The following is a 26,552-nucleotide window of genomic DNA, read 5'->3' as shown; positions in this document are numbered from 1 at the left end:
AGACCATACTTATTTATGATCAATTTGCCTTTGAATGAAAGTCAAATAAGAGCAGTGAGAGATACTGGTAAAGTCAACTGAAGTCTCATGTATTTAGATCAGAACACCTAGAAGAGGAAATATCTGGATAATAAAAACTGAGGCTAATGTGTTATTTTTCTTTGTAAACACACTGGCTGTCTCTTACCGAGGTAGGGGTGACCTAAAAAAAAAGAAGAAACACTTTCACCATCACTCACTATCACTGTCTAGAAAGAAGCAGACTGATATTACAGCTCAGATGATCCTCCAGACCTCTTCATTCTGCAGGCACTGTACTTCCCACTACCAGGATTCAAGTCCAGCTAACAGATTTCTATGAATCCCTTCACGTTACCTTGCTTACACTCCAACAGTATGTCGTCACTTGCCTAACGTTCCTAACACGCTCACTCTCGCTTGCTGGAAGTCTAAGCCCCTTGCACACAAAACTTCCTTTACCCCCTTCCTCCAACCTTTCCCAGGACGACTACCTACCCTGCCTTCCTTCCCCTACACATTTATACGCTCTCCATGTCATTCTACTTTGATCCATTCCCTCTAAATGACCAAACCACCTCAACAACCCCTCTTCAGCCCTCTGACTAATTCTTTTAGTAACTCCACACCTTCTTATTTCCACACTTCAAATTCTCTGCATAATATTTACACCACACATTGCCCTTAGACAGGACATCTCCACTGACACCAACCGCCTCCTCGCTGCACCATTCACAAAGAAAGCTTCACACCCATATAAGAGTATTGGTACCACTATACTTTCATGCATTCCCTTCTTTACCTCCAATGATAATGTTTTTTGTCTCCACATATACCTCAACGCACCACTCACCTTTTTTCCTTCATCAATTCCATGGTAAACCTCATCCTTCATAAACCCATCCTCTGATACATCAACTCCCAAATATCTGAAAACATTCACTTCTTCCATACTCCTCCTCTCCAATGTGATATTCAATTTTTCTTTACTTAAATCAAATGGTACCCTCTTCACCTTACCCTTATCTATGTTCACTTTCAACTTCCTACCTTGACACACCCTCCTATACTCATCCACTAACCTTTGCAACTTTTCTTGAGAATCTCCCATAAGCACAGTATCATCAGCCAAATGGAACTGTGCCAACTCCCCTTTTGTATTTGATTCCCCATAATTTAATCCCACCCCTCTCCCCAACATCCTAGCATTTACTTCTTTTACGACCCCATCTATAAATACATTAAACAACCATGGTGACATTACACATCCTTGTCTAAGACCTAATTTTACTGGGAAGTAATTTCCCTTTCTTCTACACACCCTAACCTGAGCCTCACTACCCTCATAAAAACTCTTTACAGCATTTAGTAACTTACTACCTATTCCATATACTTGCAACATCTGCCACATTGTTCTCTTATCCACTCTATCATATGCCTTTTCTAAATCCATAAATGCAATGAAAACCTCCCTACCTTTAACTAAATAATGTTCACATATATGCTTCAATGTAAACACTTGATCTACACATCCCTTACCCACTCTAAAGCCTCCTTGCTCATCCGCAATCCTACTCTCTGTCTTACCTCTAATTCTTTCAGTAATAACACTAGTGAACACTTTTCCTGGTATACTCAGTAAACTTATTCCCCTATAATTTTTACAATCTCTTTTGTCACCCTTCCCTCTATATAAAGGAACTATACATGCTCTCTGCCAATCCCTAGGTACCTTCCCCTCTTCCATACAGTTATTAAACAAAAATACAAACCACTACAACACTATATCCCCCCATGCTTTTAACATTTCTGTCATGATCTCACCAGTTCCTACTGCTTTGCCCACTTTCATTCTATGTAATGCCTCACACACCTCCCCCACACTTACATCCTGCTCTTCTTCACTCCTAGATGTTATACCTCCCAGGCCAATGTATGAAATGACTGCCCCCCCCTTTCTTCATCAACATTTAGAAAGTTCCTCAAAATATTTCTGCCATCTACCCAATACCTCCAGCTCCCCATCTACTACTCCCCTACTCTGTTTTTAACTGAGAAATCCATTCATTCCCTTGGCTTTCTTAATCTCTTTACCCTATCTAAATACTGTTAATTTATATTCTTCACTGTAAACACTTGGTCTACATACCCCCTACACTTCCTAAAGCCTCCTTGTTCATCTGCAATCCTGTTCTCCATCTTACTCTTAATTCTTTCAATAATAACTCTGCCATACACCTTACCAGGTATACTTAGCAGTTATTCCGCTATAATTTTTACTCTCTTTTTTGTCCCCTTAGCCTTTATACAAAGGAACTATGCTTACTCTCTGCCGATCCCTAGGTACCTTCCCCTCATTCAAACATTTATTAAATAAAAGCACAAACCATTCCAAAACTATATTCCCATGTGCTTTTAGCATTTCTGTCTTAATTCCACCAATCCCAGCTGCTTTACTTACTTTCATTCTACCTACAACCTCATGTACTTCAACCACACTCATATCTGGCTCTTCCTCACTCCTAAAAGATATTCTTCCTCCTTGGCCAATACATGAAATCACAGCTTCCCTATCTTAATCAACATTTAACAGTTTCTCAAAATATTCCCTCTATCTTCCCAATACCTCCAACTCTCCGTCTATTAACTCTCCTTGCCTATTTTTAACTGTCAAGTCCATTTGTTCCCTAGGCTTTCTTAACTTATTAATCTCACTCCAAAACCTTTTCTTGTTCTCAGAAAAATTTGTTGACAGCATCTCGCTAATTCTTTCATTTGCTCTTCATTTACATTCCGTCACCACTCTCTTAACCTCGTTTTTCTCTCCATATACTCCTCCCTCCTTATACAACTTCTACTTTGTATTATTTATCATTATTTAGTGGTATTTGCAGTTTCTTGATTTGCTGGAACCATTAGGAATATAAATCTTGTGAATTTGAAAGACCGAATGGATGCATGGTAGTAAGAAACCCTTGTGAAGTTGATCAATTCATTCCACCTCTTTACATTCCTATACTAAAGCCATAGTTTCCGATATACTAGTGACCAGTTATTTTTATAAAGCCGGACTTGAGTACTGGAAATGGGAAGTACAATGCCTGCACTTTAAAGAAGGGGTATGGGATATTGGCAGTTTGGAGGGATATGTTGTATATCTTTATACGTACATGCTTCTAAACTGTTGTGTTCTGGGCACCTCTGCAAAAACAGTGATTATGTGTGAGTGTGGTGAAAGTGCTGAATGATGATGAAAGTATTTTCTTTTTGGGGATTTTCTTTCATTTTTGAGTCACCCTGCCTCGGTGGGAGACAGCTAACTTGCCGAGAAAAAAAAATACTAGCGACTTTTCTAGCTGTGTTATTTCTAATCATGCCCTCTTGTTCTTGTTTCATTCCTGATAACATGCCCATCTTCTATATCAGAGTATTTTTCTGGAATACAAACAATGCATGTTCACACCTGACACACCACACCTCTCCACTCCCAGGTAGGAACTTTTCTACAGGATTCTCCTGATCAGTCTCAGTGCTGACTCGCAGGTGAAACACCCACTTGCCAATAAGTCAACATGCCCAATTCTGGAGACTAAGACACTGGTTGCATAGAAATCTTTGTCATATAAGATCCCACCACCTACTGGTTTCATTCACATCCAGAAGTCAGGGCTGACTGACACAAAATGCAAGTACATCATGTCCAGGTTTCTCTATTCTATAAAAATCCAACATAGATGTGACTGTCAGCACCAAGACCATTAGGGATTGTAGGCGTAACACCCTGAACAATGCCTGGGTCCAGCACCATGACACCCATTCCTGTGAAAGGGATGGGACAGCAACACTGCCATTTTATGAAAATTACAAGATAAATCACAGATGCCTTGAATCCCTTTCTAATAAGCTCATTAACACAAACAAAACGATGGAATATTTACTTTGTCCACATTCATAACCAACATCGTATTAAAACAAACACAGCTAGCTTCCCTGCTTCTCAGCACCAAGCACCTGACTTCCCAGATGTATTGTTCAAGTTGTAATTTTCTGTTATGCTTTGTGAGGGAAAAGTTCAATAGATAGGAGTAGCGATATAGTAACAATAGTTTCACTGCCGGCTACTAGTTAAGGTAGGGTAAGTCAAGCTCCCGTTTTTCCCGCCTTTTTTCCCCCTCCCTGAAAGTGATAGTTTGACTGCCGGCTGCTTGTTAAGGTAGGGTCAGTCTAGCTCCCGCTATCCCTTCCCCTTCCTCTCCCCCCCCCCCCCGAAAGGTGACATGTGGGGCTCTGGTCAAACAGTAAATCACTCGACTCACAGCTCCCAACACTAATGTAAGTACATGCCTGCCTTGTATTCTAGTGGATTTATTGGTTAAAAGCTTCACTTTTGACCAATAATAAACTTAGTCCTTTCAGTCTTGCTCTAGGTTGACTGTTGTAATAACCACCACGTCTTTCGTCTTTTGAGTATTGTACACTGCCATGGAGAGTGATTATTTAAGCAGTGGGTAACCTGTCTATCTTTTCAGCTTGGATGACAGTGAGGGTCACCTGTCAATCAACGAGAAGAACAGGAGAAGGACTAACGTCCAGAGACTTCCCCATTTTGCATTTAAGTACCTGTGCACCTGTATGAAATTGCAGGACGTAACCCCACATCATTGCAGCGGTAAAGAACCTGCTTTCCTGTCATTAGGAGAGATTACTCACTGGTATACTGTGAAGAACTAGCCAGTGGATGGTCACCAACACCTGCGACCCCATCATCAGCAACGGCTACGATTTCAACAACAGTGTCACCAACACCAGACACCCCTGTAGATATTAGCGTTGAGTTCAAATGTTATTTTCTTCATTTCATTTTTCATTTTTCTTTCAAATAGGATATACCTTTCATGTTTTATTGTTTTATGTTTGATTTAATAAATAATAAAGTGTTTATCTTTGTGAATTATTATTTCTTTTTCTATTCATTAATTTTCCTGAGGAGGAGCCAGCCTGAGTAATACTGTCTGAAGTTGTTACAGGGCTGAGTAAGCCTTCACAAGTGGCGACCTTGCCAGGATCAACTCTACTGAATCAAGATTCAACTCCATCTCGAATCTACCATTGGAACTTCAACGCCGCATACCACAGACGGTTACCACCAGCCATGAGTAATCATTCTCTATGGTAGGACTACGGTACAGGTATTTAAAAGATTTGGTGATTGTTACAGTCTCAATTTATTGTAATTCAAGTCAGGCAGGATATAATAGTTAATTCTGCCACTTTTTCATGTGAGCTTGAAACACTTTGGAGGATTAGACTCTAGGGACCCGAGATTTTCCAGTGACAACTTGTTTCATTGAGCTCTTTATTATATCAAGGGAACTGTCATAGGACACTCTTGATTTGTTGGTGAGAAGATTGGATGGTCAAGTGACCCCATTCTACTTACTGTTTGCTCGGAGCCGGCATAGAACCCTTCGTTTTCGTTAATACATATTGTTTAATTGAAGCAGGGATCGAGCCCTCTGGTATATTTACAGTTTGAGCGGAGCAGGAATTGAACCCTCTGTTTTCTTTAATACCCGTTTCATTTCCCCTCATAGTTTAAGTTATTCTTGTAAGTATGGATGAGTACCAGTTTTGGATGAACGCTGGAAGTAAGTTAGGAATAACAGGGAAAAATTTAGAATCTTTCATTAGTGCTAAGATCCAGGAAAGACTTGAAAGAGAGAGAATTGAGAGAGAAGAAAGACAGTTAGAAAGGGAAAGAGAAGAGAAAAAGGAGAGAGAGAGAATTGAGAGAGAAATCCGAGAAAGACAGTAAGAAAGAGAGAGAGAAGACAAAAAAGAGCGTGATAGACTTGATCGTGAGGAAAGAGCTCGGGAACGTGAGGAACAAGCTAAGATACGTGAAGAACAAGTTAAATTAAGAGAACTTGAGGAAAGAGAAAAGGATCGCGAGCTCGAAAAATCTCGCCTTCAATTAGAGAATAAAAAGTTAACTTTTACACAACAACAATTAGAGGAAGGAGTAATGGAACAACGTGCAGCTAGTACACATATTCCAACACCTAATTTACCTCCCTTCACAGAGGGGGAAGACATAACTTCTTACATTATCAGGTTTGAAAATACCGCTACCCTCTGTGAATGGCCTGCTGACACCTGGGCTACCAGGTTAGGAATGTTATTTTCTGGTACAGCCTTAAATATCTATGCAACTTTGTCGCAGGATATTATATGTAATTATAACCTACTGAAGAAGGCGATCCTTAAAGCATATCAAAAAACCACTAATTCTTACAGGAAAGATTTCAGGTATGCCACCTTACAGCCTGGCCAGAACTTTCAACAGTTACAGGTAACACTCTTTCGTTTGTTCGACGTTTGGATAGAGAGTTCAGGAATTGATCACAGTTATGAATCTCTTCGAGACTTCATGGTTGCTGACCAGTTCCTGACAGCTCTTCCTCACCAGATACGAACATTCATTAGAGAACGTAACCTGATTAAAGCTGAGGAAGTTGCTGAGGCTGCTGACCTGTATGCTGAGGCTCACAATTCCTATAAAGACCTAAAGGGATCGAACCCTAAGGGCAAGGGTTCATCAAACCTTAAGAAATCAAAGCCTCTATTGGAAAGTAAAATGACTTCTTTTATTCCTGTTTGTCATTTGTGTGGTGTTAAGGGACATAAACGTCCAGATTGTCCTAAGAAGGTCCAAAAAGTTGGAAGATGTTTTAAAGACTGTAATGACCAAGCACCCTTCTGTTCAGGAACAGTTAATGGACTTAATGTATCTACCATTTCATGAGACACTGGATGCACATGTATAGTAATTTCTGACAAGCTGTTCCCTAATCTTAAAGAAACTCATTCCTCTGCTATACTTTCAGACTACTTGGGCCGTACAGACACTTTTCCTACCATCCGTTGTTACATTAGATCTAAATGGTTCACAGATTGGTCTGAAGCCGTACTAGCTCCCATCACTTCTTGCTCCGTACTAATAGGTAATGTTAAAGGTGCCATTCTTCCTTCTGAGGTTGACCTTTCATCACCAAAGATGGATATAAGTGTTTCAGATCCTCTTCTTGTAGAGTCGGAGAAGCCTCTCGAAAGTTCAGATGAGACAATGTCTCGTGAGATTCATGTGGGATTAAAAACCAGTGATGCTATTCTCGAAAGCGAGGTAGTAGGATCACCGGTTCACTTGTTAGATGAAAGTGAAGGTATCACCTCCGATACCATAAATGTCTTGACTAGGGCTCAGACCAAAGCCCATGCTTCCCCTACTGTCCATCCTTTGATTTTCCCTGACTTTAAGCCTTTAGACATATCGAAGGACTCCTTTGTCAATTTACAACGTAATTGCCCTTCTCTTCAGAATTGCCATAATGCCGCTAAACAAAATCAAGTGATCCAAAGGAAAAGCTTTTCATATAAATTTGAATATATAAAAGGTATCTTGTACAAGTCAGCATTAAAATTATATTCAGATGAGACAGACTATTCCATCTTAGTTGTTCCAAGTCAATGCAGAGAGACTGTTCTTAAAATGGCTCATGACCTGCCAGTGGCCAGACATTTCTTGCATCGTAAAACTTTAAATAAAATTAGGGAAACCTATTTTTGGCCTCAAATGTCCTCAGATGTCACTACTTATTGTAGATCGTGTAAAGTTTGCCAACTGTCATCCTCCCGAGGTACCAGGCGAGTACCTATGGTCAAAATGCCAGTCTTTACGGTACCGTTTGAAAGAGTAGCTATTGACATCGTTGGTCCTTTATCTCCACTTTCATCTGGGGGACATAGATATATATTAACATTAGTTGATTATGCTTCGAGTTTCCCTGAAGCCGTTCCCTTAAAGACCATAACTACTACAGAGGTGGCTGAAGCCCTTTTGTCCATCTTCTCCAGAGTGGGCATCCCTAGAGAAATTTTGTCTGACCGTGGGACACAATTCACATCTGACTTAATGCAACATCTATACCAACTTCTGGGAGTGAAGCCTCTCTTCACCACACCCTATCATCCCAGCTGTAATGGGAGGATTGAGCGCCAGCATTCGATTCTCAAGTCCATTTTAAGGAAACTTTGCTCCCTTAAACCTAAGGAGTGGCATCGTTACCTACCCTGTGCTTTGTTTGCCATGAGGGAAGTTCCCAGTGACTCTTTGGGGTTTTCACCTTTTGAACTTCTCTATGGTAGACAGGCCAGAGGCCCATTGTCCATCCTTCATGACTTATGGACTAATGAGGAGGTAAATGCTGAGGTTCAGTCTTCTTACCAGTTTCTCCTTGACCTTAGATCCAAACTTGAGGAGACCTCTGACATAGTTTCGAAAAACCTAAGCTTGTCAATGGACCAGTACAAAACCTATTTTGATTCCAAAAGTCAGAGAAGTTTTAAAGTAGGGGATGAAGTTCTTGTACTTTTGCCTATTAAGTCAAATAAATTATTAGTAGCATGGAAAGGTCCATATAAAGTATTAAAAATTTGTGGGAAAGTTGACTACCTCATAGAAGTCAAGGGGAAACCTAAGCTTTATCATATCAACATCCTTAAGAAATATTACCGAAGAAATTCGGTTAACTGCCTTAATAACTTTGACTTAGTTTTTCCACACGAACTTGATAAGACAACTGAAGAATGTAAAGTGTGCGTAATTGACACCTCTAACTTAGACTATGATGAAGAACTACATGACTTGGTGACTCTTGACCACTCGGACGCAACCAACATTAATATTAATGAATCTTTGGATGACCATAAGAGACATGAACTACTTCAATGTGTGAGTAACTTTTCAGACGTCTTTACTGATATTCCAGGTGTTACCTCCACGGTAGTCCATAAGATTGACTTAGTGACGGACAATCCTATCAAACGGAAATTATACCCAGTTCCAGTTCACCTTAGGGATGCATTTGACCGAGAGGTAGACAAATTATTAAAACTAAAGATCATTGAACCTTCAGTATCTGCATATTGCTCACCAGTAGTCATGGTTAAGAAGGAGGATAATTCATATAGACTTGCTATTGACTTCAGAGGCCTTAATGCTATAACTCGGTGGGATGCTGAGCCTATGCCCTTAATAGATAGCGATCTACACAAATTTTATGACGCTTCCTTCTTTTCAGAGATTGATATTGCGCAGGCATATCATCAAGTAATGTTAGATCCTTCTTCTAAGCAGTACACCGCTTTTCCTACACACCAAGGACTGATGCAGTATAGAACTATGCCCTTCGGTTTGGTAACTGCCTGTGCTACCTACGTGAGACTGATGAGAAAGGTCTTGGGTAATATGCCAAATGTTTCAGTTTATTTTGATAACATTTACGTAATGACATCTACGTGGGGCGAACATATCCAAACATTAACATCAGTTTTGCGTAGGTTACGCTCACATGGCCTCACTGCCAAGCCGAAGAAATGCTTCCTTGGGTATAACAAGATTAGATATCTTGGACTGATACTTTCTAATAACTCTCTGCAGCCTCTCCCCAGTAAGATCAAAGCTTTATTAGAATTTAAATTCCCCAAAACCAAGAAGCTCATGCGAAGCTTTCTTGGTTCTGTAAATTTTTATGCACGGTTTATCCCGAACCTTACTGATCTTACAGGCATCTTATCCGACTTCCTTAAAAAGTCTGTGAAGGAACCTCTTGAACTTTCCGACGTAGCTCGGGATAAGTTTAATGAGATTAAAAGTATCTTTTCGAAAGACCCTATACTTAAGATTCCTGATATTAATAAAACATTTTGTTTGAGAACTGATGCCTCCAATACTGGCTTAGGTGCAGTGTTACTACAATACCATGATGGTACTCCCTTCCCTGTATGCTTCCTAAGCCGGAAACTCCTTCCCGCAGAAACAAGATACTCCACAATAGAAAAGGAATGTTTAGCCCTTGTGTGGGGTATCTCCAAACTTAAATTTTATTTGCTGGGAAAAGAATTCATTTTAGAAACGGACCACAAACCTTTGATATACCTAGAAACTTTTAAGGGAACCAACAGTCGCCTCTTGAGGTGGACATTGGCACTCCAGGCTTTTAAGTTCCATATTGTGTATATCAATGGTTCATCCAATTATTTCTCTGACTGGTTAAGTCGTGACAGTCAGTAGAAGATTTGTTGCCTTACGCGACTTCCACATGTTAGAACTTTTTCCTCGCCTATTCTTCTTATACTCCTTGACTATAAGTCTTGGTATGGGGGAGTGTGAGGGAAAAGTTCAATAGATAGGAGTAGCGATATAGTAACAATAGTTTCATTGCCGGCTACTAGTTAAGGTAGGGTAAGTCAAGCTCCCGCTTTTTCCCGCCTTTTTAAGGTAGGGTAAGTCAAGCTCCCCCCGCCCCCCCTAAAGTGATAGTTTGACTGCCGGCTGCTTGTTAAGGTAGGGTCAGTCTAGCTCCCGCTATCCCTTCCCCTCCCTCTTCCCCCCCCCCCCCCGAAAGGTGACGTGTGGGGCTCTGGTCAAACAGTAAATCACTCGACTCACAGCTCCCAACACTACTGTAAGTACATGCCTGCCTTGTATTCTAGTGGATTTATTGGTTAAAAGCTTCACTTTTGACCAATAATAAACTTAGTCCTTTCAGTCTTGCTCTAGGTTGACTGTTGTAATAATCACCACGTCTTTTGAGTATTGTACACTGCCATGGAGAGTGATTATTTAAGCAGTGGGTAACCTGTCTATCTTTTCAGCTTGGATGACAGTGAGGGTCACCTGTCAATCAACGAGAAGAACAGGAGAAGGACTAACGTCCAGAGACTTCCCCATTTTGCATTTAAGTACCTGTGCACCTGTATGAAATTGCAGGACGTAACCCCACATCATTGCAGCGGTAAAGAACCTGCTTTCCTGTCATCGGGAGAGATTACTCACTGGTATACTGTGAAGAACTAGCCAGTGGATGGTCACCAACACCTGCGACCCCCCCCCCCCACCCCATCATCAGCAACGGCTACGATTTCAACAACAGTGTCACCAACACCAGACACCCCTGTAGATATTAGCGTTGAGTTCAAATGTTATTTTATTCATTTCATTTTTCATTTTTCTTTCAAATAGGATATACCTTTCATGTTTTATTGTTTTATGTTTGATTTAATAAATAATAAAGTGTTTATCTTTGTGAATTATTATTTCTTTTTCTATTCATTAATTTTCCTGAGGAGGAGCCAGCCTGAGTAATACTGTCTGAAGTTGTTACAGGGCTGAGTAAGCCTTCACAAACAACTCTAATCCTAGGTCATCATCCATCCAACCTCCCTGCAGGGCTTGCTTCATAGTTTAACCCTTTCAGGGTCCAAGGCCAAAATCTGAAGTGGTGCCCCAGTGTCCAAGAATTTTCAAAAAAAAAAAAAAAAAAAAAAAAAAAAAAAAAAAAAAAAAAAAAAAAAAAAAAAATCCTTATGAAATGATAGAGAATCTTGCTGTGAAGGTGATAAAACAAAAAGTACGAAATTTGATGGAAAATTGATGAAATTATGCTCTCGCGAATTTTGATGCGTCAGCGATATTTACGAATTGGCAATTTTGCCGACTTTGACTCCCATTTTGGGCCAATTACATTATTCCAGTCGACCAAATTCTTAGCTATTTCACTAGTATTACATCTATTCTATCAATTGAGCACAAGAAATTGCCAAGTCAACTGTTTCAACTACAAAGTAAAGTGATCGGAAATTGGTAATTTGGCCAATTTAACAAAGTTCAAAATATTCCAATTTCGAAATAGGGTCCAGAATAAACAATGTAGGTATTAATGGCACTAAATTAACATTTCCTCTGTTCATTAGTTACGTTTTGAGGCTTTACAAATAAATTCCATTTTGATTTTTTATTCGCATAATGAATTTTTATTCACACCAAAAAATAGAAGATTTACTGTTATGCAATATTGTAATAATTGTATAAATATCATCACCACATTTGTGAATGTATGTTAGACCCACCAGCTGGCATGTATTAGACGTGTGAGGTCGTTTGTTTACTCTTGAACATCGGCAAAAATTTAACATTTCCGTTACTTTGAGCACAGTTTCAAGCCATTTCCAGTACTAAAACCAATCAAAATCATCTCTATTTCTGTAATACGTCTTCCATTCTATCAAACGAGACCAAGAAATCGCAAATACAACTATAAAAAACATACGAAAAAACACTGCAAAGTAGCTGTTTTAATCGAAAATCGCTGTCTCAGTTTTTTTTCTCTCCTTATACACAGTGTGCTGCAGGATTTGTTTTATGTGGTGCACACATACCACATAGATGTATTCTCTCATATCTAGGCCCAAATTTACCACTCACAGTTTATCAGAGTGAGCTGAGCTCATGGCGTAGATCTACGGTTTGGACCCTGAACGTAAAGCCATAGATCTACAGGACGGACCCTGAAAGGGTTAAGACTTGTGCAAGGTCATTATATTCTCGGATTTCTACACTGTCTAGCGCTTCAGACTTGTGACAACAGAACACTTTGTTCAGTGTTCAACAAACTGGGATGCCCCACTAAATATGGAGAATACCTAAGAGTGCCTCTTATGGAAAGAATACTCAGAAGTCTACCAGAGTTTACCCAAAAAGTATCTTTTCAAGTAACAAGTACAAAAAACTCCCTCTGTTGCTTGAAAATCCTCTTGAATTCAAGCATTCACAAACACAAGTCTTGTTGAACTGGCCCTTATACAAAATATTCCCAACAAACCTCAGCCCTGGCTTTGCTTTAGATGCTTGCCTCTCCCAGCACACTGGAAAATTCTCTAGTCTTCGGAACATACATGACATGAGACCTAACACTGGTTAATCCTAATATCTCTTCATCTTCGCCTAGCTTCTTTTTTGTGTATCCTAACATAATCTTACCCGGCCTGACTACTGGCTGTTCCCCCTTTTCTGTTTCGCTTGTGACTTAATGAAGATCAAGGACAGGATAAAATGCTATTTTTTTTTTATTATCACACTGGCCGATTCCCACCAAGGCAGGGTGGCCCGAAAAAGAAAAACTTTCACCATCATTCACTCCATCACTGTCTTGCCAGAAGGGTGCTTTACACTACAGTTTTTAAACTGCAACATTAACACCCCTCCTTCAGAGTGCAGGCACTGTACTTCCCATCTCCAGGACTCAAGTCCGGCCTGCCGGTTTCCCTGAATCCCTTCATAAATGTTACTTTGCTCACACTCCAACAGCACGTCAAGTATTAAAAACCATTTGTCTCCATTCACTCCTATCAAACACGCTCATGCATGCCTGCTGGAAGTCCAAGCCCCTCGCACACAAAACCTTTACCCCCTCCCTCCAACCTTTCCTAGGCCGACCCCTACCCCGCCTTCCTTCCACTACAGACTGATACACTCTTGAAGTCATTCTGTTTCGCTCCATTCTCTCTACATGTCCGAACCACCTCAACAACCCTTCCTCAGCCCTCTGGACAACAGTTTTGGTAATCCCGCACCTCCTCCTAACTTCCAAACTACGAATTCTCTGCATTATATTCACACCACACATTGCCCTCAGACATGACATCTCCACTGCCTCCAGCCTTCTCCTCGCTGCAACATTCGTCACCCACGCTTCACACCCATATAAGAGCGTTGGTAAAACTATACTCTCATACATTCCCCTCTTTGCCTCCAAGGACAAAGTTCTTTGTCTCCACAGACTCCTAAGTGCACCACTCACTCTTTTTCCCTCATCAATTCTATGATTCACCTCATCTTTCATAGACCCATCCGCTGACACGTCCACTCCCAAATATCTGAATACGTTCACCTCCTCCATACTCTCTCCCTCCAATCTGATATTCAATCTTTCATCACCTAATCTTTTTGTTATCCTCATAACCTTACTCTTTCCTGTATTCACCTTTAATTTTCTTCTTTTGCACACCCTACCAAATTCATCCACCAATCTCTGCAACTTCTCTTCAGAATCTCCCAAGAGCACAGTGTCATCAGCAAAGAGCAGCTGTGACAACTCCCACTTTGTGTGTGATTCTTTATCTTTTAACTTCACGCCTCTTGCCAAGACCCTCGCATTTACTTCTCTTACAACCCCATCTATAAATATATTAAACAACCACGGTGACATCACACATCCTTGTCTAAGGCCTACTTTTACTGGGAAAAAATTTCCCTCTTTCCTACATACTCTAACTTGAGCCTCACTATCCTCGTAAAAACTCTTCACTGCTTTCAGTAACCTACCTCCTACACCATACACTTGCAACATCTGCCACATTGCCCCCCTATCCACCCTGTCATACGCCTTTTCCAAATCCATAAATGCCACAAAGACCTCTTTAGCCTTATCTAAATACTGTTCACTTATATGTTTCACTGTAAACACCTGGTCCACACACCCCCTACCTTTCCTAAAGCCTCCTTGTTCATCTGTTTTATTTACAATTTGTGAGTTAGTTGTGATTTGAGTTCTGGAGGTGGTAAGTACAATGTCTGCACTCTGAAGGATGGGGAATGCTGAGGTTTGGCAGGTCATTTGAGCTGTACTGTTTGCACGCTTCGGGTGGGCAGACAGCACAGAAACAAATGCTTATACTGTACATAAAAAAAAAAAAAAAAAAAAAAAAAATACCTGCATATCAAGGAGATATTTAGTGCTGAACTCTTCATCCTCATCTTCACAATTAAAGCGCATTTCCCTTGGTACTGACTTCCCCAAGGATTTATCAGAAATATGACTAGTCTCTGATGACTGCAAAGTGTTCTTCTTAGCAACAACATTCTGATGAGAAGTAGCAGAAACAGAAGCAGTCTTATGCGAGGCAGCACCAGGAGCATTCTTATGTGAGGCAGCACCAGGAGCATTCTTATGTGAGGCAGCACCAGGAACATTCTTATGTGAGGCAGCACTAGCTGCATTTCTGTGCGAAGTAGCACTAGCAGCATTCTTACATGAAGCAGCAGCAGTCTGATGTGTAGCACCTTCACTTCGCATACATGGTTTTCTGAACACCTGTTTGGAAGATAAAACAGTACCATGATGCTATCCACAGATATGATTGAAATGTTTATCTCACAACTAAATACATATTTATTACTATACAGTTACATGCTCCAATGTACAACATTAACGCATTCCTGATAATTTATCCCAAGTCTAGTGTTCAGTACTCAGAACCCATTTTTCCAAAGAAACCCATGCTATAATCAAATATGCATTTCCAAGCCATAAAATTCCTTATCTAATATAAGTAATAAATATGAATGTCCAAAACATACTTACCGTAAATTTCACTTTCAACGTACCTTCTCAGTACCATATACAAAAAATATTTCTAGGATAAGTACATTTTTCTTTTCAGCAAGTCGGCCATCTCCCACCGAGGCAGGGTGACCCAAAAAGAAAGAAAATCCCCAAAGAGAAAATACTTTCATCATCATTCAACACTTTCACCACACTCACACATAATCAATGTTTTTAAAGAGGTGCCCAGAATACAACAGTTTAGAAGTATATACGTATAAAAATACACAATATATCCCTCCAAACTGCCAATATCCCAAACCCCTCCTTTAACCCTTTGAGGGTTTTCGTCGTACTAGTACGTCTTACGCGTAGGGGTTTTTGATGTACTAGTACGCATAAATTCTAGCGGCCTCAAATCTCGCGCGAAAAGGCTGGTAGGCCTAGGTGTGAGAGAATGGGTCTGCGTGGTCGGTGTGCGTGGTAGAAAAAAAATCTGGGACCCAGTGGTGCATTGTGGGAATGCCCTCTTAGTAAACAATGTCCACCATGCCTCGCGGTAAGAAGCTCCTCACTCCTCGGCGAATTGGGACACTTTTGTTCCCCAGTGACAGTTCTAATAGTGATGGAAGTGCCAGTGAAGATGAGTTTCGTGGTTTTAGTGAGGTTTTGACCGAAACTAATGACCATAATATCGGTAATAGTGAAGAAAACCCAGACGACCCTCAGCCTTCCACCTCTGGTGCTGGGCCCTTGTGTTCACGTTCAGTTGTTCCAGAACCCAAGAGGAAACTTCTATTTTCCCAAATCCCAGACTCAGATGAGAGCATGGGTGATGATAGTGATAGTGAATATGAACTACAAGCTCTTCAAACTAGTTCCAGTAGTGACAGTGAAGTGCAATATTCCCCAGTGAAGCGTCAGTATATACGACGATATATGCGCTCTGGAAGTGTGCCATATGCTATTCCAAGGGGAAGGAGTGTATCTCGGAGTACATCCCGTGGCTGTACAACAGGAACAGACAGTGAAAATGACGAAGATACTGTTGCAATTGGGATGGAAAATGTGCGTGGTGGTAGTGGTGCCGGCGGTGAGGCACCAGCAGTGGGCCATGCTGCCACCCACGCCGCTGCCTCAGCTGATCTAGAACAAAGGCCACCATCCCCCACTCCCCCACCACACCAGCCTCCACAACCACAACCTCCACAACCACAACCACCTGTCATTGTCCAGTACCCACCAGCAGACCGCACCTGGGATTGGCAGGAAGCTGTCAATTTTGTTCCAAATCCCCACCAGTTTGATGGCAGCCAAAGTGGAATACGGCCATCTTGTGCACTTGGGAACAATGCCACTGAACTGGAATGTTTCGAGTTATTCTTTGACGAACCACTGATGAAAAGTATTGTCATGGAAAGCAACACATACTACGAGTACACCATGGCAAACACATTACTTTCACCAAAATCACGTCTACACCAGTGGAAGGAGGCAACTGTGGCTGAGATGTATCTTTTCTTTGCCACAATAATGCTTATGCCACAAGAGAATAAGCACAAAGTGAAATCATACTGGTCAACAGACCCCCTGATTGCAACACCAGGTTTCAGTGATATAATGCCAGTGAATCGATTTGTGCTAATGTTACGTATGCTTCACTTCTCAGATAAAAAAAGGCCTGACAGAACTGACAGGTTATATAAGATTAGGAATGTGTTTGTGAATCTGAAACAGAAATTCAGTACGCATTTTTATCCCTTCAGGAAGCTTGTAATTGACGAGTCTTTGATTCTGTTCAAAGACTCTCTTTCAAGCAGTACATACCAAGCAAGAGGAAACGCTTTGGTATAAAGTTGTTTGTGCTTTGTGATAGTTACAGTGGTCTGGTACTGGATATTATTGTGTACACTGGAAGTTATACATTGCAAAATACCAGGAAGTTATTGGGCATCTCAGGTGGTGTGGTTCGAACAATGATAGAACCATACCTTGGTAAGGGGCATATATTATATACAGATAACTGGTACACAAGCCCCTCACTCAGTGATTTTTTGCGAGTGAACATGACAGATGTGTGTGGCACAGTGTGTGCAAATCGAAAACACATGCCCAGGTTTGACGCTGACACTCGTAGAGGTGAGGTGCAGGCGTTTGCTGGCAATGACATCATGGCATTTCGGTGGCATGACAAATGAGATGTCACACTGTTGTCATCAATTCACCCTAATGAAATGGCAAACAGTGGCAGGCAGCATAGAGAGAGAAATGAACCCATTCTAAAACCTGCAGCTGTGATTGATTACACCTTCAACATGCGTTCAGTGGACAAATGTGACATGCAGATTGGGTTTGCTGATTGTGTTCGCAAGAGTTATAAGTGGTACATCAAACTGTTTTCCCATCTTCTGGACATTTCCATGCTCAATGCTTATAATATGTATAAGATGAGCACCAGAAACAAACCACAGTACGGCGAATTCTGTTTGTCTGTCATCAGACAAATAGTATTCAAGTACCAAGGAACAGCACCTGCAATTGACCGCCCACCAAATTATCAACAACTACCTGCTCGTCTGAAGCATGGTGATCACTTCCTGGTAAAACTGCCTGCTACTGCTTTGAAGAAAAAGGCTCAGAAGAGGTGTTACGTCTGTGCACATACAAGAAAACGCACACAACAACGCAGAGACACTCGTTTTATGTGTGAGGAGTGCAAAACTCCACTGTGCATGACACCATGTTTCAAAGACTTCCACAGGCTGCAGAACTTCTAGAAACATGTCCTGTGACTGTATATGTGTATATAAAATATAGAAAAATAGTAATAAACAACATTTCATATCGTTTGTTTGTGTAAATATTTTCTGTAAACAAAATAATGACAACAGTGTTTACGCCCTTATTGTGTAGTATTGAAAAAGAAATAACTTACAAAATACTGATCATGTTGGCCTCAGAGGCCATAAAAGTTACTCAGAAAAAGAAAAATTGAAAAATAATCGAAAATAGTGCATAAAAAAGTAAATAGAAAAATACCGGGTGACGGCAGTCGGCGATGTTACCATATGTTGTTCAATTTTGGCAAATTTCACACCTCCATATCTCGGTAAGTATTGACGTTAAAATATTTTTGTTTAGCCTATAATGTTTAGAAAAAAATACTCTATTTTTTCATAAGAATTTTTTTTTTTTTTAAATTTGGCCGACCCTGAGAACGAGTTTCGGAGAGGGCCTGTCGACCCTCAAAGGGTTAAAGTGCAGGCATTGTACTTCCCAATTTCCAGTACTCAAGTCTGGTGATATAAAATAACCGGTTTCCCTGAATCCCTTCACTAAATATTACCCTGCTCACACTCCAACAGCTCGTCAGGTCCCAAATACCATTCATCTCCACTCACTCCTATCTAACATGCTCATGCACGCTTGCTGGAAGTCCAAGCCCCTTGCCAACAACACTTCCTTGACCCCCACTCTCCAGCCTTTTCGAGGACGACCCCTCCCCCGCCTTCCTTCCCCTACAAATTTATACACTCTACATGTCGTTCTACTTTGATCCATTCTCTCTAAATGACCAAACCACCTCAACAAATCCTCTTCAGAACTCTGACTAACACTTTTATTAACTCCACACCTTGTCCTAATTTCCACACTCCGAATTTTCTGCATAATATTTACACCACACACTGCCCTTAGACAGGACATCTCCACTGCCTCCAACCACCTCCTCGCATTTACAACCCAAGCTTCACACCCATCTAAGTGTGTTGGTACTACTATACTTTCATACATTCCCTTCTTTGCCTCCATAGATAACATTTTTTGCCTCCACATATACCTCAATGCACCACTCACCTTTTTTCCTTCATCAATTCTATGATTAACCTCATCCTTCATAAATTCATCCGCTGACACGTCAACTCCCAAATACAGTGGACCCCCGAGTTTCAGCAGCATCAACTTTCATGAAATTTGACCTCGAGTTTCGTGATTAGACTCGTGATTCGGTGACCGTCCGGTACCCGTCCGCCCATCACCGCGCACACAAAGCCAGCCTCCCACGCTATTCGCACTCAGTGTGCCATTGTTTACCAACACATGACCATCACCCCACAGGTTCATACGTAATAATCCATTGTTTTTTTGTGATTGCAACTGCTAAATAAGTCGCCATGGGCCCAAGGAAAGCTAGTGCAAGTCCTTTGGTAAAGAAAGCGAAGAACACAATCCAGAGGGATTTTGAAGGGTTTGAGGCAGACCCTGACCCTGCCGACCCTCTGCCTGTTGTGGAAGGCGTTGTGGCATTGGGCAAGTCCATGGGGTTGGAAGTGAGTGACGGGGATGTGGAAGAGTTGGTGGAGGACCACAGGGAAGAGCTAACCACTGATGAACTGCAAGAGCCTCAACTGGAGCAGCATCAGACCACAGCTGAGGAACTTGCTTCAGAGGAGGAGGAAAAGAGTGAAGGAGGTGTCTTCTTCGGTGATTAAGGACATGTGTTCAATGTGGAATGAGTTGTAAAGTTTTGTTGAAGAGTATCACTCTGACCAAGCTGAAACAAACCATATCTGCAACATGTTCAGTGTCAAAACCTTGTCCCACTTCAGGCAAATCATAAAGAAATGCCAGAAACAGACCTCTCTGGACAGATATTTTGTGTGACAGGGGTCCAGTGACTTCAAGTTGCTCCCAGTGGCATTAAAAGAAGAAGGGAAGTAACCCCAGAAAAGGACTTGCCACATGACATCCTAATGGAAGGAGATTCTCCTTCCAAACAATAGTGTACACCTTCCTCCTATCCCCTCCTCCCAGAAGTCTTCAGTAAAGATAAGTGGAATGTTATTATTATTTTTTATATGCACGTACTTGATTTCTGATTGTTTTCATTATGTAAATCTTTATTTAATTTGAAAAAAAAAAAAAAAAAAATTATTTTAATATTTTTGGGTGTCTGGAACGGATTCATTTTATTTCCATTATTTCTTAAGGGGAAAATGGTTTTGAGTTTCGGAAATTTCAACTTTCAGCAGGCTCCTTGGAACAGATTAATCACGAAACTCGGGGCATTTTTTGTCTCCACAGATACCTCAGTGCACCACTCACCTTTTTTCCTTCATCAGTGTGTGTGTGTGTGTGTGTGTGTGTGTGTGTGTGTGTGTGTGTGTGTGTGTGTGTGTGTGTGTGTGTGTGTGTGTGTGTGTGTGTGTGTGTGTGTGTGTGTGTGTGTGTGTGTGTGTGTGTGTGTGTGTGTGTGTGTGTGTGTGTGTGTGTGTGTGTGTGTGTGTGTGACTCAACAATCAATATTTGCACCAATAACTCATTACAGTTGTGACCGGGTGTGGAAGTGTGAATTGCTCATTACTCTATAATTTGTTCATGATTGTAGCCATGTATAAACGTAAGTAACCATTCTACAGAATTCATTACCTTCGTAACTTGTGAGCTCATTACCTTTGTACCTAGTTCAGCTATCAAAACTTTGGGGGCCCAGTCCCTGGACCCATTACGTACCTCTGTAATCTGTAAATACCTTTGTAACTTGTCATGATTGTGACCAGACTTACCTGGAGTTCATTACCTTTGTAAATTGTGAGTTCATTACCTTTGTAAATTGTGAGTTCATTACCTTTGTAAAATGTGAGTTCATTACCTTTGTAAATTGTGAGTTCATTACCTCTGTAACTTGCTCAGCTATCAAAACTTTGGAGTCCAGTCCCTGGACCAATTATGTACCTCTGTAATCTTTTGACTACCGCCCACAGGATGGGTATGGGGTGCATAATAAACATATTAAACTAACTATGGTTAACCTCATCCTTCATAAACCCATCTGCTGACAAGTCAACTCCCAAATATCTGAAAACATTCATTTCTTCCATACTCCTTCTTTCCACTGTATTTGATAACATTCATTTCTTCCATGCTCCTCCTCCCCAATTTGATATCCAATTTTTCTTTATCTAAATCATTTGATACCCTCATCACCTTACTCTTTTCTATGTTCACTTTCAGCTTTCTACCTTTACACACACTCCCAAATTCGTCCACTAACCTTCGCAATTTTTCTTTAGAATCTCCCATAAGCACAGTATCATCAGCAAAAAGTAACTGTCAATTCCCATTTTGTATTTAATTCCCCATAATTTAATCCCACCCCTCTCCCGAACACCCTAGTATTTACTTCTTTTACAACCCCATCTATAAATATATTAAACAACCATGGTGACATTACACTTCCCTGTCTAAGACCTACTTTTACCGGGAAGTAGTCTCCCTCTCTTCTACACACCCTAACCTGAGCCTCACTATCCTCATAAAAACTCTTTACAGCATTTAGTAACTTACCACCTATTCCATATACAGTGGACCCCGCTTAACGATCACCTCCCAATGCGACCAATTATGTAAGTGTATTTATGTAAGTGCGTTTGTACGTGTATGTTTGGGGGTCTGAAATGGACTAATCTACTTCACAATATTCCTTATGAGAACAAATTCGGTCAGTACTGGCACCTGAACATACTTCTGGAATGAAAAAATATCGTTAAACGGGGGTCCACTGTACTTGCAACATCTGCCACATTGCTCTCCTATCCACTCTATCATTTGCCTTTTCTAAATCTATAAATGCAATAAAAACTTCCCTACCTTTATCTAAATACTTTTCACATATATGCTTCAATGTAAGCACCTTATCTACACATCCCCTACCAGCTCAAAAACCTCCTTGCTCATCCACAATTCTACATTCTATCTTACCTCTAATTCTTTCAATAATAACCCTACCGTACACTTTTCCTGGTATACTCAGAAAACTTTTTATTTATTATTATCACACTGGCCGATTCCCACCAAGGCAGGGTGGCCCGAAAAAGAAAAACTTTCACCATCATTCACTCCATCACTGTCTTGCCAGAAGGGTGCTTTACACTACAGTTTTTAAACAGCAACATTAACACCCCTCCTTCAGAGTGCAGGCACTGTACTTCCCATCTCCAGGACTCAAGTCCGGCCTGCCGGTTTCCCTGAATCCCTTCATAAATGTTACTTTGCTCACACTCCAACAGCACGTCAAGTATTAAAAACCATTTGTCTCCATTCACTCCTATCAAACACGCTCACGCATGCCTGCTGGAAGTCCAAGCCCCTCGCACACAAAACCTCCTTTACCCCCTCCCTCCAACCTTTCCTAGGCCGACCCCTACCCCGCCTTCCTTCCACTACAGACTGATACACTCTTGAAGTCATTCTGTTTCGCTCCATTCTCTCTACATGTCCGAACCACCTCAACAACCCTTCCTCAGCCCTCTGGACAACAGTTTTGGTAACCCCGCACCTCCTCCTAACTTCCAAACTACGAATTCTCTGCATTATATTCACACCACACATTGCCCTCAGACATAACATCTCCACTGCCTCCAGCCTTCTCCTCGCTGCAACATTCATCACCCACGCTTCACACCCATATAAGAGCGTTGGTAAAACTATACTCTCATACATTCCCCTCTTTGCCTCCAAGGACAAAGTTCTTTGTCTCCACAGACTCCTAAGTGCACCACTCACTCTTTTTCCCTCATCAATTCTATGATTCACCTCATCTTTCATAGACCCATCCGCTGACACGTCCACTCCCAAATATCTGAATACATTCACCTCCTCCATACTCTCTCCCTCCAATCTGATATCCAATGTTTCATCACCTAATCTTTTTGTTATCCTCATAACCTTACTCTTTCCTGTATTCACCTTTAATTTTCTTCTTTTGCACACCCTACCAAATTCATCCACCAATCTCTGCAACTTCTCTTCAGAATCTCCCAAGAGCACAGTGTCATCAGCAAAGAGCAGCTGTGACAACTCCCACTTTGTGTGTGATTCTTTATCTTTTAACTCCACGCCTCTTGCCAAGACCCTCGCATTTACTTCTCTTACAACCCCATCTATAAATATATTAAACAACCACGGTGACATCACACATCCTTGTCTAAGGCCTACTTTTACTGGGAAAAAATTTCCCTCTTTCCTACATACTCTAACTTGAGCCTCACTATCCTCGTAAAAACTCTTCACTGCTTTCAGTAACCTACCTCCTACACCATACACTTGCAACATCTGCCACATTGCCCCCCTATCCACCCTGTCATACGCCTTTTCCAAATCCATAAATGCCACAAAGACCTCTTTAGCCTTATCTAAATACTGTTCACTTATATGTTTCACTGTAAACACCTGGTCCACACACCCCCTACCTTTCCTAAAGCCTCCTTGTTCATCTGCTATCCTATTCTCCGTCTTACTCTTAATTCTTTCAATTATAACTCTACCATACACTTTACCAGGTATACTCAACAGACTTATCCCCCTATAATTTTTGCACTCTCTTTTATCCCCTTTGCCTTTATACAAAGGAACTATGCATGCTCTCTGCCAATCCCTAGGTACCTTACCCTCTTCCATACATTAAATAATTGCACCAACCACTCCAAAACTATATCCCCACCTGCTTTTAACATTTCTATCTTTATCCCATCAATCCCGGCTGCCTTACCCCCTTTCATTTTACCTACTGCCTCACGAACTTCCCCCCACACTCACAACTGGCTCTTCCTCACTCCTACAAGATGTTATTCCTCCTTGCCCTATACACGAAATCACAGCTTCCTTATCTTCATCAACATTTAACAATTCCTCAAAATATTCCCTCCATCTTCCCAATACCTCTAACTCTCCATTTAATAACTCTCCTCTCCTATTTTTAACTGACAAATCCATTTGTTCTCTAGGCTTTCTTAACGTGTTAATCTCACTCCAAAACTTTTTCTTATTTTCAACAAAATTTGTTGATAACATCTCACCCACTCTCTCATTTGCTCTCTTTTACATTGCTTCACCACTCTCTTAACCTTTCTCTTTTTCTCCATATACTCTTCCCTCCTTGCATCACTTTGTAAAAACTTCTCATATGCTAACTTTTTCTCCCTTACTACTCTCTTTACATCATCATTCCACCAATCGCTCCTCTTCCCTCCTGCACCCACTTTCCTGTAACCACAAACTTCTGCTGAACACATTAACACTAAATTTTTAAACCTACCCCATACCTCTTCGACCCCATTGCCTATGCTCTCATTAGCCCATCTATCCTCCAATAGCTGTTTATATCTTACCCTAACTGCCTCCTCTTTTAGTTTATAAACCTTCACCTCTCTCTTCCCTGATGCTTCTATTCTCCTTGTATCCCATCTACCTTTTACTCTCAGTGTAGCTACAACTAGAAAGTGATCTGATATATCTGTGGCCCCTCTATAAAACTCAGCAAACTTATTCCTCTATAATTTTTACAATCTCTTTTGTCCCCTTCCCTTTATATAACAGGACTATACACGCTCTCCGCCAATCCCTAGGTACCTTCCCTTCTTTCATGCATTTATTAAACAAAAAAACCAACCACTCCAACACTATGTCCCCCCCCTGCTTTTAACATTTCTGTCATGACCATCAGTTCCAGCTGCTTTACCCCCTTTACCCCTTGCCTCACGCACCTCCCCCACACTCACATCCTGCTCTTCTTCACTCCTAAAAGATGGTATACCTCCCTGGCCAGTGCATGAAATTACCGCCTCCCTTTCTTCGTCGACATTTAAAAGTTCCTCAAAATATTCTTGCCATCTACCCAATACCTCCATCTCCCCATCTACTAACTCACATACTCTGTTTTTAACTGACAAATCCATTCGTTCCCTAGGTTTTCTTAACTTAACTTGTTTAACTCGCTCGAAATTTTTTTCATATTTTCATTAAAATTTCTTGACAGTGCCTCTCCCACTCTATCATCTGCTCTCCTTTTGCACTCTCTCACCACTCTCTTCACCATTCTTTTACTCTTCATACACTCTACTCTTCTTATAACACTTCTGCTTTGTAAATACCTCTCATAAGCTACCCTTTTCTCATTTATCACACCCTTTACTTCAACATTCCACCAATTACTCCTCTTTCTTCCTGCACCCACCCTCCTATAACCACAAACTTCTGCCCCATATTCTGATACTGCATTTTTATAGCTATCCCAACCCTCTTTAACCCCCTACCCCCTACTACTCATACTTGCACCAGCCCACCTTTCTGCCAATAATTGCTTATATTTCACCCGAACTTCCTCCTCCCTTAGTTTATACACATTCACCTCCCTCTTACTTGTTGTTGCCCTTTTCCTCTTATCCCATCTACCTCTTACTCAAACTGTAGCTACAACTAAATAATGATCCAATACATCAGTTACCCCTCTATAAACGTGTACATCCTGGAGCCTACTCATCAACCTTTTATCCACCAATACATAATCTAACAAACTACTTTCATCACGTGCTATATCATATCTTGTATATTTATTTATCCTCTTCTTCATAAAATATGCGTTACTTATTACCAAACCTCTTTCTACACATAGCTTAATTAAAGGCTCCCCATTTTCATTTACCCCTGGCACACCAAATTTACCTACTACTCCCTCCACAACATTTTTGCCCACTTTAGCATTGAAATCCTCAACCAACATCACTCTCACACTTGGTTCAAAACTCCCCATGCATTCACTCAACATTTTCCAACATTACCCTTAGAAAACAATGTGAAATTTTAATAAATTGTTAATTTATTAAAATAGGCAAGTAATCATGGAAAGGCACATTCTGTTAGCTTTAAGAACGTATGAATTCCAAATCAAATGATTTTATTAAAAAAATTTGCTCCTAATGGTTAGGCTATATATTGAATCAAAGGAAGGAGGACCGCTTTGATTTTTGCTTGTGCTATGCATCGAGATCATTATGTTTCAATAATCAGCAGTAATCCGCAAACATGCTGACATTCCATTTGCCCTGGTATCTAGTTTCTATGGTGCAAATATCCTGATGGAACCACTCTCCTTGTTCCTCACTGTAGTCCCCACAATTGTTGGGAAAATAGTAAAGATGCGAGTGCAAAATGTGCATTTTCACACTCATTCTAGACCCACGTTGTTGCAAACTTGAAATCAGGACTTGGTTCATTTTTTTACATTCAAGGGAGCGTCTGTTTCCCAGAAAGTTGTGGACAATCTGCTTTAATGAAAACCAGGCATTCAACTCGATACCTGCTAATTTTTTGTTTTTTTTTCAACAAGTCGGCTTCTCCCACCGAGGCAGAGTGACCCAAAAAAGAAAATACTTTCATCATCATTCAACAGTTTCACCATACTCACACATTATCACTGCTTTTGCAGAGGTGCTCAGAATACAAATGTTTAGAAGCATATACATATAAACATAC

General features: G+C 40.8%; 1 protein-coding gene across 1 annotated transcript in view; it reads right to left on the bottom strand.

Annotated features, from left to right (window-relative positions):
- LOC138852758 (uncharacterized) overlaps positions 1-26,552 on the bottom strand; it is a 95,492-nt gene that overhangs the window by 61,063 nt on the left and 7,877 nt on the right. Inside the window, exon 2 of the mRNA XM_070085381.1 lies at positions 14,631-15,011. Coding sequence (XP_069941482.1) covers positions 14,631-15,011 — 381 coding nt within the window. The remainder of the gene's footprint in view (positions 1-14,630; positions 15,012-26,552) is intronic.

This window comes from Cherax quadricarinatus, chromosome 16 (genome assembly GCF_038502225.1).
Source record: "Cherax quadricarinatus isolate ZL_2023a chromosome 16, ASM3850222v1, whole genome shotgun sequence".
NCBI lineage: Eukaryota > Metazoa > Arthropoda > Malacostraca > Decapoda > Parastacidae > Cherax > Cherax quadricarinatus.
This window is presented reverse-complemented; position numbering and strand designations above follow the sequence as displayed.